This window comes from Puma concolor, chromosome E3, assembly GCF_028749965.1.
Source record: "Puma concolor isolate L17-30 chromosome E3, mPumCon1.1.hap2, whole genome shotgun sequence".
Classification (NCBI taxonomy): domain Eukaryota; kingdom Metazoa; phylum Chordata; class Mammalia; order Carnivora; family Felidae; genus Puma; species Puma concolor.
Genome location: NC_141682.1, coordinates 7,079,463 through 7,096,711, shown reverse-complemented (window position 1 = coordinate 7,096,711; position 17,249 = coordinate 7,079,463). Strand labels below are relative to the sequence as shown.

Here is a 17,249-nt window from a genome sequence, read left to right as displayed (position 1 = left end):
AACCTACTTTACGTTTTCAGTCGATTCATTTTTCATTTTGCTACATCTATTGAGATTTCTCTTTCACGACTTTCTAGCTACTGCATTTCTTCACACCCCTATCGCATTACCACACTACAGCACAAATGTTAACCGACGTGTCCCCGACGACCAGATTCTCTAAAGGCAAGAAAGGTCTTCATTCATCTTTCATCCCTGGTACTTCACGAAGAGAAAGAAGGCTTGAAAAGAAGTCATTCTTTAAGTGAGTCTCCCACGTCTCGCTCTAAAATGACTACTTTCGATTTTCAGAGAGATCCGCGTCGGTTCAAGGTCTCGAGTTCGTGGACGCCCCCGCGCTGAGGTAACCTAGGCCCGGCGGGACCAACGTCGCTCCCACCTGAACCCCCGGGTCGCGCCCGCCGGGCCCCGGTGCCGCGGGAGGCAGCTCCGGGGAAACGCGCCGCCCGCTGTGTCAGCCCCACCGCCTCCGCCAACGCCTCCGCGACCCGCAGCCGCACCGAAAGCCGGCCCCCACACCCGCCGCATCCGCCGCCGGCCCGCCGCCCCGCGAAGCCCTGCGACGCCCCAGAACGGCTCTCACCCTCAGCCCCTCAGCCACGACGACCCGGCCCGAGCCCTCAGAGACCGGATGTGGGCCGCGGACGCTGTCAGACAGGTGCGTGAGGAAAGAGCCCCTTCCGCTTCCTCTCTAGGGCTCTCGGAGGTCCGTGCGTCTCGGTGGTTGCTGGTCCGCTGGGGCTGTGCCTGAACGCGCGCCCGGACTGACTCCTCCCTAGGAGGCTCGCAGCCGTCAGGACTTTAGGAGCCTCCGTGCCATTGCACCTTCTCTTTCTAGGTGAGGAGGACCCTCCAGACATACTACCGGACACGAAGCCTCCCTCAAGGGGCTTTGTAGTCCCGTCGGTCACCACGTGCATATTCGCGTACTTTGTCGCAGGGGCAGAGGGAGACGGAGGGAAGCAGTGAAATATTATAGGTTCGCAGAAGAGGGGCCTCGACCCGAGTAGTTGGGAGGAGGGAGTTGGCCAGAGGAGCCGGCACCTCAGCTCAGTTTTGAAGGGTGGACCAAAAAGTGAGGTGAGTGTCCCCAGCAGAGGGAGCACGACAAGCCCAGCGAGTGTGGAGGGATTGCCGGCATTCCCACACCATCTTAGCCACTAGTGCAGGTGGTTAAACCAGGTGTTTCGGAGAACAATTTAAAGGCAACGGGAAGCCGTGTAAAGGTTTAAAGGCGGGAAGGGACAGATTTTAGAAAGATGCTGCTGAGAACCCTTGGAGAAAGACTGAGCAAGAAAGGAAGGAAGTGGAAAATGAGAGGACTGACTGTTGGGTAAAACGAGGCTGAGTAAGGCAGTCCAGGAAAAAGAGGATGATGCAGACCTGGGGCAGTTGGTGACTAGAGCTTGCAAGGAGTGATTAGATAGGAAACTTATTGGGGAAGTAAAGTTGCCAAGGTTTGAGGATTGATTGGATATGGAGGACGAGAGAGAAGATGGAATAATTTAGTAAATTATAAAGGCCATATATATGGATAAGAATGGACATTTAGGGACACCTGGGTGGCTCAGTTGTTTGAGCGCCAGCTCTTGATTTTGACTCAGGTCATGATCTCACGGTTTGTGAGATCAAGCCCCAGTCCCACATGGGGCTCTGCACTGACAGTGTGGAGCCTGCTTGGGGTTCTCTCTCTCTCTCTCTCTCTCTCTCTCTCTCTCAAAATAAATAAATAAACAAAAAAAATAATGGACATTTAAAAAGCAGACAACAGGCTGGTCATCTGGAAAGAGATAATATTGGGTCCACACCTTATACCACATCCTGGCCCAAGTCCAACTGAGCTCACAGGATCTCAGATTCTTTTATACTACAAATTACATTTTCAGTCCACCTTGGAAACAGTTTCAGATAGCCTCCATCCACTAACATGCACTCACTTCTGAGAGATAGGAGACAACCTCGTCACTCAGGGCCAAATGAAACTGGCTGATTGGCTCAATCTGTCTGGGAAAATTGAGCTATTCCTAGTGATATCAAAAACATTTCTTGGGGCGCCTGGGTGGCGCAGTCGGTTGAGCGTCCGACTTCAGCCAGGTCACGATCTCGCGGTCCGTGAGTTCGAGCCCTGCGTCGGGCTCTGGGCTGATGGCTCAGAGCCTGGAGCCTGTTTCTGATTCTGTGTCTCCCTCTCTCTCTGCCCCTCCCCCGTTCATGCTCTGTCTCTCTCTGTCCCAAAAAAATAAATAAACGTTAAAAAAAAAAAAAAAAAAAACATTTCTTCAGCTTGACATGGAGAAGATACAGGGAAGAGAGCATTCTGGTAGAGGCAGGAGGAGATTGGATAAGATCACAGGTTTCCAGGGCAACTGTGGAGAGGAGAAAGGGGCTCCTGCTAATTGGGAAGAAAAGAAACATGGGTGATGGTCTAGGTTGGGGCTTAGCAAACTTTTTCTATGAAAGACCAGAAAGTGACTACCCTAGGCTTTACTGGACACATTTTCACATATTCTTCATCTTTACAATCCTGTAAAAATATCAAAACTATGTTTAGCTCACAGCCAGTGCTAGATTTGACACAAAGCCTGTAGTTTGCTGACCCCTGAAGTAGATGGTTTTAAAATTACTCTAGAGAGGTGTCTGAGGAGTTCATTCTTGGCCTCTTTCCTTAGTGATATTACCTGCTAGAATGCAAGGGACAATGATCTATTGTGAGGAATGATGTAAGAAAAAATTGTAAGGTGAATGGAAAGATTGTCAACACTGCACACCCAAGTGAAGGTAAAAACAAAACAAGTGACAGAATCAATCCACACAATTGTTTGCACCATCTGGGGCAAATTTGCTTAAACAGGTGGATTAATGTAATGTTGGGATTTGTCATATGAGAGGATGGGGGTTCTGATGAGAGATGTTTGCGTTGAGTGACCATGAGTACAAGCTGAGCAGAAAGGAGGGATGCAAACCAACAAGAACAACAAGGAGAAACTGAAGACTCAGAGGCAAGGATGAGGCCATGAGGCAGGTTTCAGGAACTTTTCCAGAAATGTTATAGCCAAACTAAGCATAAAATGCATTTCCTTTTTGTGTTCCATAAATAGAACCATGCTATATTCTGTTCTGCACTTTGCTTTTATTCACTAAATAACTTATCTTTCCTTATCTACATATATTGATCTACTCAGCTCTTTTTACCAGCTGCATAGTGTTTCATTGCATGGATTTGCCGTGACTTCTGAAGACTCTTGGCGGACATTTAGGTTTTTTCCAGCATTAGATTTGACCAGAAATCTAGAATGAACATTGTTATATGTCATTCCTCTTTCACTTTTTGCAAATGAATCTTGGGATGAATTTCCATACATGAAATTGCTGAGTCTAAAAGTTATATGCATGTGGAATTTTGTTGGCTGTTGCCAAATGAATTACCCTACATTACAGACTGCACCAATTTCCATTCCCAATGATGATGGGGAATAAGTTTCGTTTCCCCACAATCTCATCAACAATGGATGTTATCAAACCTTTCCATCTTTGCCAATCTGATAAGGGAAATAAATGGTGCCCCAATTTTTATTTTCACTTCTTAATTACAAGGGAAGTCAATCATTATTTCTACCTACATTAGTTACTTGTATTTCTTTTCCTGCGAACTGGCTATTTTTATCCTTCCCTCTATTTTTGTTAGGTTATTTATCTCTTTCTTATTGATGTATGTGGTTCTTGCACATTAAGAAACCTAGCCCTGGGGCGCCTGGGTGGCTCAATCGGTTGGGCGTCTGACTTCAGCTCAGGTCACGATCTCACAGTTCGTGAGTTCGAGCCCCGCGTCAGGCTCTGGGCTGATGGCTCAGCCTGGAGACTGCTTCTGATTCTGTGTCTCCCTCTCTCTCTGCCCCTCCCCCATTCATGCTCTGTCTCTGTCTCAAAAATAAATAAACATTAAAAAAAATTTTTTTAAAAAAGAAACCTAGCCCTTTTTCAAATGTCTTGCAAATATTTTCCCAGTTTTCTTATTTAAAAAAATTTTTTTTAAGTTTATTTATGTATTCTGAGAGAAAGCACGCATGCACGTGTGTGTGAGCATGGGAGGAGCAGAGGCAGGGAGAGAGAATCCCAAGCAGGCTATGTACTGACAATGCAGAGAGCCCCAGGCTTAGCTCAAACTCAGGAACCTTGAGATCATGACCTGAGCCGAGATCAAGAGCCATATGCTTAATAGACTGAGCCATCCAGGCACCCCTCCTATTTGTCTTTCTTAATGAACTTCATGCATTGCAAAATATTATATGTTTTATATTTCAAATTCTTTCATCCTGTTTTTAAAATCTGCTTTTTGCCTTCCATACTCCAAATGGCTAGGAAGTTTTCCTCAACACCATTTATTGAAGGATCTGTCTTTTCCTATATAAAGTTGTCTCTATGTTCACACACCTATTCTGTAATCTATCTGTATCCTGTGTCAGGACCTGCCAAATTGTTTTCATAACTGCAGTTTTATAATTATCTTTTATATTTGGAAGAGCTTTTATCTACATCACTGGCCCTTCTTTTCCATGATCTAAACAGAAGATTTTTGAAGAAAAATTAAGAACATTAGTCTGAAAACTACAAAGGAAACCAACCTCATGTTCCTGGCTGAGAGATCAGAATATAACCAAGGGATTGCTAGGGAAATGGCATTGTCAAACAGAAGACCGATTTCAGGGATGGTGAGTAAATATGATGGCATTTTTTCTTTCTTTCTTTATTTCAAATTTTTATTTAAATTCTAGTGAGCTAATGAGTAGTGTAATATTGGTTTCAGGCATCGAATTTAGTGATTCATCACTTACATACGATAACCAGTGCTCATCATAACAAGTGAAGGCATTTTTTCCTAGCAATGAACATGGTACTGAATGAATTGAGAGCATTGTGAGGGCCTGAGAGAAAAGAAGGGGAAAGAGAAGAAGGAAGGGAGAAAGAGAGAGGGGCATAGGCAGAGAAGAAGGAAATTATCTGACAAAAGACCAAAGAAATGAGGGTGTGAAGTGAACTACAGAAATGGTGGGGCAGGGTGTGTGTGTGGGGTGGGGGGGAGGTCATTACCACAGAAAGGAAACAGAAGAGGCAGTAGAATTTACTTAAAAATCAAACATTTAGGGGTACCTGCGTGGCTCAATCAGTTAAGTGTCCAGCTTCCGCTCAGGTCATGATTTCATGGTCCGTAAGTTTGAACCCCATATTGGGCTCTGCACTGACAGTGCTGAGCTTCCTTGGGATTCTCTCTCTGCCCCTGTTCTGAGAGTGCTCTAAATAAATAAATAAACTTTAAGATAAACTTAAAAAAATTTTTAATAAAAATAAATAAATAAATAAATAAATAAATAAATAAATAAATAAAACATTTAAAAACCTGTACTGGATGCTTGGGTGGTTCAGTCAGTCAAGCCTCTGACTTCAGCTCAGGTCATGATTGACGTGGGAAACAAAGGCAAAAGGAAATGGCAGATAAAATTAAATTTCCTTATAACCTGCAGCCCATTACAAATACTTGAGGCTGGCAGAGTAAAATGTTTCTCCAGGAATTCCCTACTATCTTAATGCTAATGCTTTGCTAGAGGGAAAAACAACCTTAGCTTGACAATACCTGGGCCACAGTGTCCTGGGAGTCTTCTTTAGCATATGAAAATCTCATTGGAAACTTCCGCTGGACTTTACCTCCCCCAACACCATAATATATAACCAGTCTCTCCTCATGGCCCCAGGGCAGCTCTTCTACCCACCGGTCCTGTCGTGTGCTTTAATAAAATCACTTTTGCACTAAAGATGTCTCAAGAATTCTTCCTTGGCCATCGGCTCTGGACCCCACAAACTCCACCAACACCCCGTAAAACCTCATCAATGATCTCAGGGTCCCTTCAGTTGGAGCCCCACATGGGGCTTACCACTGTCAGCGCAGAGCCTGCTTTGGATCCTCTGTCCCCCTCGCTGCCCCTCCCCCTCTCATTCTCTCTCTCTCTCTCTCTCTCTCTCTCTCTCTCTCAGAAATGAACATTTAAAAAATAAAAAAATAAAAACCTGTACCGAATGAACATCAGAGGACCTGGGGTGTCAGGCCTGGCATTGGAGTAAATACTTCATCTCTCCAGTTCTTTAATTAAAAAAAAAAAAAAAAAAAAAAATGGGTAGAATTAAATCTGGCCTATCTTTAGCAAGACAAAATGGCCGATGTGAGAGATGTTTTGCATTAACTATAGAAATGAAGGTTAAGGGGTTCAAAGTGCTGGTATGGACAGTTTGGGATATTTTACTTATATTACCCCATTTATCCTTTAAGACTTAATATGAATTTCTGAATAGGTAAAACGTTTACATGATTTGAGAGTCAAAATCATATAAGTTACACAGAATTATTGCTCCTACCTCTGCCCACTCCTCCCAGCCCATTCGCTAATCTACCCCCATCTCTAAAGATTTATTAGTTTGTTTGCAAATACTAATATTGGTATATTTTTCCCTATTGTCTCCCCCTTTCTTACACAAAAAGAACTACATTAGATGCCTTGTTTTTTTATCATGTAATATGTCCTAGAAAATGTTCCATGTCGGGGCGCCTGGGTGGCGCAGTCGGTTAAGCGTCCGACTTCAGCCAGGTCACAATCTCGCGGTCCGTGAGTTCGAGCCCCGCGTCGGGCTCTGGGCTGATGGCTCGGAGCCTGGAGCCTGTTTCCGATGCTGTGTCTCCCTCTCTCTCTGCCCCTCCCCCGTTCATGCTCTGTCTCTCTCTGTCCCAAAAATAAAATAAAAAACGTTGAAAAAAAAAAATTTAAAAAAAAGAAAATGTTCCATGTCTATACATAGACATCCTCATTTTTTTAAAGCTAGTGTGGATGTAACAGAATTTAACATGTCCCCTACTAATGGACATTTGAGTTGCTCATTCGATGTGACAAATGCAGCAATTAATAACCCTGGACCAATGTCAGTTTTAAGTGTTGAAAGGGCGGACTCCATCTTGTTCTGTGTCCTTCACCTTGACCACACCTCCTCCCCTTGAGTAACCCGCCCCTCACCTGCCTAACAGGACTCGGACCCTTCCCCAGGACCCTTCCCCAGCCAATCGGCTGAGGCCATAGCCATTACCTCACCAACTGCCCCTAGGCCCCAATAAAACCTTTGTCCTTTTGAAACTCGCTCTCTCTCCCTGGTATCTCACCGCTGCATCGGTGCAGGTAGGGGATTGAGCTCGAGCTAGCTCGAATAAAGGCTCTTTTGCTTTTGCATCGGACTTGGCTCCCTAGTGGTCTTTGGGGATCACGAATTCTGGGCATAACAGTGTGTGTACAGGTATTATCTGTTAGATAAATCATGAAATTGAGATTGTTAAAGCACTAATTGATGAGGAGAACAAAGGCAAGAGAAAGTAGCCAAAATTAAATTTCCTTACAGCTTGAAGCTCAGATAAGATACCAGAGACACGCAGAACGTGACCTTCCTCAAGGAACTCATGGCTGCCTTAATGCCTTAATGTTTATGTCTTTAATTAAAGACTAAGAGTAAGCAACCGGGGTGCCTGAGTGGCTCAGTTGGTTAAGCATCTGACTTCGGCTCAGGTCATGATCTCACCGTTTGTGAATTCCAGCCCCTCCATTGGGTTCTGGGCTGACAGCTCACAGCTTGGAGCCTGCTTCAGATTCTGTGTCTCCCTCTGTCTGCCCCTCCGCTGCTTGCACTCTCTCACATGGCCTCAAAAATAAATAAATGTTAAAAAAAATTTTTTTAAAGACTAAGAGTAACCATATCTTTCTTTCATGTTTATTTATTTATTTATTTACTTAGAGACAGAGAGAGAGAGCACTTGTGCATGAGAGCAGGTGGGGGGCAGGGGGAGGAGGGGCAGAGAGAGAATCCCAAACAGGCTCCACGCTGAGTGTTGCAGGGCTCAATCCCACAACCTTGAGGTCACAACCTGAACCCCTATCAAGAGACAGATGTTCAACCAACTGAGCCATCCAACTGCCCCAAAAATAACCTTATCTTAACAGCAGCTAGCCCCTCAAGGTCCCAAAAGCCTTGCTTCCAAATTCCTTAGAGAGTTAAACTGTCCCTAACCCCCACTAATTAAAAAGTATATAATCAGCCACTCCTCACAATCTCAGTGCAGCTCTTTCTGCCCCTGGGTCCTGTCTCTGTGCTATAATAAAATAATTTGCACCAAAAAGTTTTAAGAATTCTTTCCTGGCCGTTCGCTCTCAAACCCAAACTTCAAATCACATCAGTAATGCTTCCATAGCTTTGCAGACATTGCAAGATTCCCCTCAGCAGGGATCATGCCATTTTTGTCATTCCACCCACATCATGTGACAGTGCCCACTATCCCCACAGCATAGCCAAAACAATGTGTTGTCTCAAAATTTTGACTTTTGCAAATCTCATAGGGAGAAATGGCATCTCGGTAGAGTTTTCTCTGTTTTTTGAAAATTCTGTGCTTTTTCTCCTTCTAATTTCTTTAACTTATTAATAATAGCTATTTTAAAGTTTGCGTCCACTAACCCCAATGTTTGGATAATCATGGCATCTGCTTCTATTGGTTATTGGTTATTTTTTTCTCTGATTCACATTTTTGCACATTTTGTATCGTATGCCAGTGTTTGTGGATAAAGGAAGTTAAAAACTCTCCAGGTCTTCCATGATGGGGCCGCACTTTTTTCCAGAAAAACTGTGTATTTCAATAAAAAACAAAACAACAAAGCACAGCCCCATCATGGAAGGAATTGATCATTTTGTATCAGTTGTCCCAGGTAACTGTTACTACTTTTCAATAGAAAGGAAATCTACTTCAGAAACATTTTCTTGAATTTTCATTTTAAATATTTGTTTTGTCCCTTTATTTCAGTTTTTCCTCAGGGACTCCAATTTTACATATCTTGGATCTCCTTTATCTGTCTTTCATTGCTTCCACATTCTCGCTAACCCTTTTCATTTCTTTATTTCATTTTCTTCACTGTTACTACCCTTATGCTTTACGCCTCTTACTGTTCTAGTATCTCTTCTCTCTGGTGCTTCTTCTAAGTTAGTCTTCCTTTTCCAGTTCTTTCTTGAATTCTCTCCATTCTCCTCTCATATTCCCTTGTTATCTGTCTCTCACCTTCTGTTCTCAGAATGTTCTTCTCTGAGTTCCTATAATTCTGATTCCCCCTAGCTGCAATTGTTTCATTAAATGTTTAAATTTATCTTGGAATATTGTGTTATAATTTTCCTCTACTTTGTGGCAACACTTCTGGTGAGTTTTCTTCATATCCAGACTTTTACTTCTCTGCTTTAAAAAATTTTTTTTAATGTTTATTTATTTTTGAGAGCGAGAGGGGAGGATAGGGGCAGAGAGAAAGGGAGACACAAAATCCAAAGCAGGCTCCAGGCTCTGAGCTGTCAGCACAGAGCCCGACACAGGGCTCAAACCCACGAACTGTGAGATCACAGTTGAAGTCGGATGCTTACCCAACTGAGCCACCCGGGTGCCCCTTCTTTGTGCTTTTTTTTTTTTTTTAAATAATACCTTTGTATTGATGTTGCTGTTTCACTCTTTTATTTGAATGAGTTTGATTTTCCTGGGGCAGCTATTTGCAGGAGTATCCTGTGGAAGGGGAGTCAGAGAAGCAGAGTGTTCCCCACTTCTCAGTGTGAGGACTCTTCCACTGCTACATGGAAGGATGCTTTCTTTAATATATAGTTCCCTATGTAGCCAAGATTCCTCGGATTCTTACATCCTAACTTGGTTCAGAGGGAATCATACTACACTCTCTTTCCTTCCTTCCATTCTCCAACACTACCAAGAGACACTGTCATCCACCTTCCCAGGTGGTCTCTTTTTAAAAAGCGGTGCTTCCTGGGGTGCCTGGGTGGCTCAGTTAGTTAAGCCTCTGACTTCAGCTCGGATCATGATCTCACGGTTTGTGAGTTTGAGCCACGCATCAGGCTCTGTGCTGACAGCTCAGAGCCTGGAGACTGCTTCAGATTCTGTGTCTACCCCTGTCTCTGCCCCTCCCCTGCTCACTCTCTGTGTCTCGCAGTCTCTCAATAAAAAATAAACGTTAAAAATAAATAAATAAATAAATAAATAAATAAATAAATAAATAAATAAATAAAAAGTGGTGCTTCCTTAAAAATTTCCTTTGATAGACTCCCAGGCACTTTCTGTGCCTTCTCTGCCCACCCCCCAACATGTGCCCCACCCTGTTGCTTCCCTATCCTATTCATAGCCATTTCCTCTCAAGGTGGGTCCTTCTCAGAAATCTGAAGTTTCATATTTGCTAGTGGCTTTTTTAGCTTGCCACCACTAGGGCCTCTGTGTATTCTCTGACCCACTCCCCCTTGCTCACCATGCTGTCTCCCAGTTGTGGCTTCCCATACTGGTTCTGCTGGCTTAGTGCTTTGGGCTGCAATTACATATTTTAGAGTTTGTAAGTTTTCTCTGTTCCTAGTTTCACTGATAATTATAGTTCCTGTATGGGTTTTTGGGTTGTTTTCTAGGAGGAAAAGTGGGCAGACTAGAACTAGGCTGTCACCATATCCCTGCAAGAAACTCTCAAGATACCTTTCGGAGAGAAATGTGGTAAGAAACTAAAAGCAATCTAAAACATTAAGTGGCTATTTTTCTGGTGTGTATGTCCTGGCTTCTCTGCTGGGGTGTGAGCCTCTGGAGAACAGGAACTAGCCCCTGTGGTGCATGGCACAAGGTCCACCTTTACAGGCCATTGGCTAACAGTCACAGCAAAGCCCACTTGACTCTAGCCTTGCCCACCACATGCCCCTCCAGATACACGGCTCCCCATACTTGTTTCTGAAGTTGCACTGCTTAAGTTGCAAGAGCTTTTCCCATATCTGTGTTCTTTAGAGAGCAAAGTGGGAAGGCGTTGCTGATTGGTACTGTTCAGATGAAAAACGGGTATGAAGCCAGCAGAGGACTTGGATCACTGTTCTATCCCCTTCATTGTCCTAAGGCATTTGTACTTACCAGCTACACCAGGGAGCTAAGAGCTCCCCATTCTGTAAGCACCAGGAGGACCGTGAAGGGGACACGTTAGAGATGCTCTCAGGAGGTCTCCGGCTCTAGTGAGAGGAGGCAACACCCATACATTGGTTGGCTAACTTGCCTGTGCTTCCTCCAGAGCACAGACCCATTAGGCTCAGACTTCCAGATCTGGGAGCTCAATCCTGTGAAGCGTTCACCCTTTAACCACTCCCAACCCTTCCCTCTAACACAGACTTAGGAAGTTTCCTGCACTGAGTCCCATCTTTGTCTGGGGACATCACTTTTTTCTTATTAACGTCACTAACTCAAACACCTTCTGTTGTTTTTGCTTTTGTTGTTTTGTTTTTGTTTTACAAAAGCTGACTTCACTTGACCATTTTGTAATATTTCTTCCTCCCTTCCTGTCCTCTAAGCTGGTATGGATTAAAAGACAGTAGTCCTTTTATTGAAAGCACTTGCCTCCCCCCCCCCCCAAAAAAAAAACCACTCAGGAAACTCAGAAAAATTCAAAAAAATTTTTTAACGAATTGCAAATACAAGCAAGACAGAATCACTGTGAGTGTGGGGAAGTAGAACATGGATCTGACACTCAGGAAGCTCACCAAAAGCAGCAGAAACTGGCTGCCGCTTACGCCTCCACACACGCACTCACACAGCTGCCGATGCCGGAGGACGCTCTCCTGGACTAGATAATTGTTTCTTCCTTCAGCAGTGTCTCCTTTTGTATTGAGCTCAGGTCTCCTCCCAGACTCTCCATATTCTCCAGGTGTATGACCCCTTGGGTCTCCTGGATACTCTGGGAATTGGGCAACAAACGGCAGCGAAGGCAGGCTGCTTCTTGAAAGAGGCAGATGGCACCTGGGTGACAGCGAAAGTTCAGGTCAGAGTTGAGTCAAGCTCTCCGTGCCCTAGAGGTCAGGCACTCCCTCCTTTAATGTGTGACCCCTTCCGGTCTGCACCCACCTTCCCTAGTTCTCCCCTCCGATGTAGAGAATTACAGAGATAGATGGGAAAACAGGACCCATCACAAGACAAGGCATACAAATAGATGGATAAACTCACAGAACCACAGCCAGTGTTGGAAGGCATCTTAGCAACTGTCTAACTATTAATAGGCAAGAAAAAGAGGTTTAAGACATAAAACCCAGGCTTTTTGAGGCAACTCAAGACCCTCAGTAAAGTAAAATGGAAGAAGAGAATTGATGTCATAGAACAAATAGAGGTATCTTGAGTGAACAGTAAATGCTGTATTAAGGTTAAGACTCAGATAAAGGACAACTTCTATTTTCAGCAATATAGCAGACTACATACCCTCCCACTAAAAACGACAAAAATTCTAAATAAGATTTTTCTTCAAAAACTAATTTGTAAATATATCAGCAAACTGGCATCAGAGTAAGGCATTCTTAGAAACAAAACCCTAGTGAAAACAGGAACCTAGAGAGTTAAGCAAGCACACAATTAGCCTTCACCTTGGAGACATACACTCAACTCCGGTGACCCTGAGTTTCCATTCTGCGGGCCTTTTGGGGCACAGAAAATGAGAGGAAAAGCCCAGGGCCTACTCAAGATGAATCTAACAAGGGTCTACAAAGCTAGAACTTTGAAGTTACCAAGATTGACTAAGAACTCATAAACAGAGGCTAGCTGTTATATGGATCTGCAACTACACAAATACCTATGTGATTCTAGGCTAGCTGTGCATATAAGCACCAAGCAGAAACAGATGCAGATCCCTTTTTGAGAAAATACTTTATATACAGGCTTCAAAGGATTTCCACCAAAAAATTTGTTTTTTCAAGGAAAATAATTCACAGTCAAAAATCACAATTGTACCAAGAAATAAGATGCCATAAGCAAAAGCCTGCAAAAGCAGCAGCCAACAGACAGAGACTTGTATTTCAGTTGTTAAACTTGTAAGACACAGAATGTAAAGTATGTTTAACATGCATAATAAAAATATATTTATAGAATAGATTAAAAATATAAGTAGAGAAAAGAGTATAAAAATTAACAAGCATTAAGGAAAAATATAACTTCTGGTCATAAAAACAGATTGACTAAAATAATTAATGGATAAGTTAAATAGCAGATCAGACACAGCTAAAAAGTGAATGGATTAAATTGAAGATACATCTATATAAGTTATTCAGAATACAGCCCAGAAAGACAAAGAGATAGAAGGGGGGAAAAAAAAGCAAAGAAATGGAAAGCAAGAGAGAGAGACACACACGCAGGATACAGTAACAAAGTCTAACATACGTCTTCCTGGAAAAGAGGGAAAGAATATAGAAAGAAGATAAAAATATTTGAGAAATTCTGAAAGACATTACTCCTCAGACTCAGTTCACACCACAAATCATAACACAAATATCTACACTCTGCAAAATGCCCAAGAAAGCCTTACAGAAAACAAAGAGTGCCTCAAAAAGAATGATATAGGGGTGCCTGGGTGGCTCAGTCAGTTGAGCCTCTGACTTCGGCTCAGGTCACGATCTCACAGTTCATGAGTTCGAGCCCCACGCTGGGCTCTGTGCTAACAGCATGGGGCCTGGAGCCCGCTTCAAATTCTGTGTCTTCCTCTCTCTCTGCCCCTCCCCAGCTTGTGCTCTGTCTGTCTGTCTGTCTCTCTCAAAAATAAACAAACATTAAAAATTTTTTTAAATGATATATTGTTTAAATGTTTATTTATTTTTGACAGAGAGAGAGAGAGCACGCGAGAGAGTGGGGGAAGGGCAGAGAGAGAGGGAGACACAGGATCCGAGCATACTCTGCACTGACAGCAGACAGCCTGATGCGGGGCTCGAACTCACGAACCTCGAGATCATGACCTGAGCCAAAGTCTGACACTCAACCGACTGAGCCACCCAAGTGTCCCAAAAGAATGATATTTTTACAGAGTCAGATTAACAACAACAATGGAAGTGGTAAAGTAATAACAGAATATCTTGAATGCTGTGAGAATACTGTCAACTTAAAAATGTAAGTACAGCAGGCCGCCTGGGTGGCTCAGTTGGTTAAGCATCTTGATTTGGGCTCGGGTCATGATTTCGCAGTTCGTGAGTTTGAGAGTGGGATATTCTCTCTCTCTCTCTCAAAATAAATAAATAAACTTAAAAAAATACTATCTAAAAAAATGTAAGTATGGCAAAATTAATTTTAGTAAACAAAAATGAAAGGAAGATAATTTCATACAAACAAAATATGAGAGAAAGTGTATCTCTAACTGAACCTCACTAAAACACATTATAAAGGATGTATTTCAGGCAGAAGGACAGAGGGTCCTTAGACAGAAGGTCTGAGGTTTGATGAGCATCTAAACTGATAAATATGTGGGTAAATTTAAACAAATAAATATTAAATGCATAAAGTAACAATACTGTCAAATATACAGAACTAAAAAGAAAACAGAAGAAACTAAAACATTGTGCAAAATAGCATATAAATTAGGAGGGAAGTACCTTGTATTACTTATGAAGAAAATAAATGTGTTGATGAACTTCCAACTTTGTTAAGTAAGCGTATTAAAATGTCAAGAGTAACTACTACAAGAATACAAATAGATTCCATAACTTCCAAACTAAAGAGGGGGAGGATATAATGAGAAATGTATAGATAAAAGTCAATCAATTAGAAGCAAGGCAAGAGAGGTGGGACTGGGGAGCAGAAAAAATTGAAAGCACGAGGTAAGGTGGTAGAAAAAATACAAATATGGGGCACCTGGGTGGCTCAGTCAATCAGGTGTCCAACTCTTGATATTGGCTGAGGTCATAATCTCACAGTTCTTGAGATCGAGCCCCACGTTGGGATCTGCACTGGCAGTGTGGATGGAGCCTGCTTGGGATTCTCTGTCTTCCTCTCTCTCTGCCCCTCTCCCACTCTCACTCTCTCTCTCTCTCTCAAAATAAATAAAATAAACTTCAAAAAAAAGGATCAAATGTGTCAGTAGTCACAATAAATGTCAGTCAATAATAAATGCTCCAGTTAAAAGACAAAGAGTGTAGGGGGAGCCTAAGTGGCTCAGTGGATTAAGTGCCCGACTTTGGCTCGGGTCATCATCTCACAGTTCGTGAGACTGAGCCCTGAGTCAGGCTCTGTACTGAGAGCTCAGAGCCTGGAGCCTGCTTTGGCTTCTGTGTCTCCCCTTCTCTCTGCCCCTCCCCCGCTTGTATTCTCATTCTCATTCTCTCTCTCTCTCTCAAAAATAAATAAACATTTAAAAAAACAAAGATTGTAAGACTAGATGAAAAAATACAATCATAAGCTATGTGTTACATATAAGTAAAAGATCAAAAAGATATAGAACAGGCAAATACTGACCTAAAGAATGTAGAAATAGCTAGAGTAATATCAGATAAAACAGACTTTAACAAAAGGGATTTCTAGAAATTAAAAAGATCATGGCATAATGACTAAATAAAAGTTCAATTCACCAGTAAAACAGAACAATTCTAAATCAAGATTTGAACAATATAATAAACAAGCTTGATCTGATGTTTATAAATGAAAAGTTGTATTCAACATAAAACATGAAAGTGGACCTCAGACTAGACTATAAAACATGTCTCAATAAATCTGAACACATTAGGATTATACAGACCATGATCTCTCATCAAATTGAAATTAAGTTAAAATCATTAACACAAGATACAGTAAAAAATTATATGCTTAGAAATTTAAAAGTATATTTTAAAATACTTCATGGATCCAAAATATCATAAGGGGAACTGGAAAATGTTTGAAATAGAACAATAACATAAAATATTACATATGAAAATGGGAGATTCAAATAAAGCAATTCTCACAGGGAAAATAGAGCTTTACTTGTCTACTTAGAAAAGAAGAAGTAAGCCATGAGTTTAGATCGTGATTTTTTTTTTTTATTTTTTTTTAACGTTTATTTATTTTTGAGACAGAGACAGAGCATGAACGGGGGAGGGTCAGAGAGAGAGGGAGACACAGAATCGGAAGCAGGCTCCAGGCTCTGAGCCATCAGCCCAGAGCCCGACGCGGGGCTCGAACTCACGGACCGTGAGATCGTGACCTGAGCCGAAGTCGGACGCTCAACCGACTGAGCCACCCAGGCGCCCCTAGATCGTGATTTAAGAAGCTGGAAACGGAATAGCAGAATAAATACAAAAAAGAAGTAGGGAAGGAAGTTCAAAATAAGAAGTAAAAATTAATTCAATAGAAAACAAACATAAAATATGAAGGTTCAAGAAAGCTTAAACCTGGTTCTTTGAAAAGACTAAAAATATGGTAAACCTCTGACAAAATTGGCAATGAAAAAAGAGAAAACTAGGTATGAAAAAAGAAGCACATCACTACAGGTGCATCACAAAATAAAGAGTTAAAAAAGAAAACATTTTGAATAAACTTATGCCAATAAATTTCAAATTTTAAACAAAATGTATAAGCTTATAGACATATATAAATTACTGAAACTAACTCAAAAGGAAATAAAATCCCTGAATAGTCCTATAGTCATTTAAGAAACTGAATCGTGAGCTTAAAATTCTCCCACAGAGGGGGCGCCTGGGTGGCGCAGTCGGTTAAGCGTCCGACTTCAGCCAGGTCACGATCTCGCGGTCCGGGAGTTCGAGCCCCGCGTCGGGCTCTGGGCTGATGGCTCAGAGCCTGGAGCCTGTTTCCGATTCTGTGTCTCCCTCTCTCTCTGCCCCTCCCCCGTTCATGCTCTGTCTCTCTCTGTCCCAAAAATAAATAAACGTTGAAAAAAAAAAATTCTCACACAGAGAAATACCATATTCCTTCTACAGGTAAGCTTAGTTATACAATTAAATACTTAAGATGGTAAAAGTGAATGAACCTTAAGAGTTCTTCATATTACCATGGAGGTTACAATGTTGATCAAACATAACAAGTTCCAGAAAAATAAATATAGTATGATTATACAAAGTTTTAAAACATGTAAGACTAAGTAATATATTAAGGATATATATGTGTGTAGTAATATGATTATCATAAATTGCAGAATAATTGGTTCCCGAGGGGAGAAAGGAGGACAAGATCAGGAAGAGCCACATGGTTGAGGGGGCAGGACTTCAAAGATTCTTAATATTCTAACATATTTCATTAATGCAGACAAGCCAATATTCTTCACTTAACATCTCTGAAATAAGGATGTGCCTTACAAGTTATACCACCTTAGAATTATTCCTAGCATCCTTTTTTCTCTTTCAGTGGTAAATAAAATAAAGGTGTAACTTACAAACAA

General features: G+C 42.0%; 2 protein-coding genes and 1 long non-coding RNA gene across 11 annotated transcripts in view; 1 reads left to right on the top strand and 2 right to left on the bottom strand.

The window, feature by feature from the left end:
• ZSCAN25 (zinc finger and SCAN domain containing 25) overlaps positions 1 to 712 on the bottom strand; it is a 15,441-nt gene extending 14,729 nt beyond the window's left edge. The window contains exon 1 of one of the 2 annotated variants that reach the window (XM_025923284.2): positions 584 to 712. The gene's annotated coding sequence lies outside the window, so the exon portion shown is untranslated. Of the gene's footprint in view, positions 1 to 110; positions 519 to 583 lie in introns of those variants that run through there. The other variant, XM_086691976.1, reaches the window with a different exon arrangement.
• On the top strand, positions 519 to 17,249 carry LOC147572920 (uncharacterized). 2 transcript variants are annotated; one of them, XR_015245432.1, is made up of 4 exons: positions 519 to 658; positions 4,567 to 4,709; positions 10,513 to 10,594; positions 17,007 to 17,249. It is a non-coding gene; the product is annotated as an uncharacterized LOC147572920 (long non-coding RNA). The 2 variants fall into 2 exon arrangements; XR_015245431.1 differs by lacking the exon at positions 519 to 658 and adding an exon at positions 698 to 838.
• TMEM225B (transmembrane protein 225B) overlaps positions 11,516 to 17,249 on the bottom strand; it is a 29,025-nt gene continuing 23,291 nt past the window's right edge. For all 7 annotated transcript variants that reach the window (XM_086691997.1, XM_086691999.1, XM_086692000.1 and 4 more), the window contains one exon: positions 11,516 to 11,872. In XM_086691997.1, the coding sequence (XP_086548123.1) occupies positions 11,521 to 11,872 (352 nt within the window). In that variant the 3' untranslated portion in view covers positions 11,516 to 11,520. The remainder of the gene's footprint in view (positions 11,873 to 17,249) is intronic.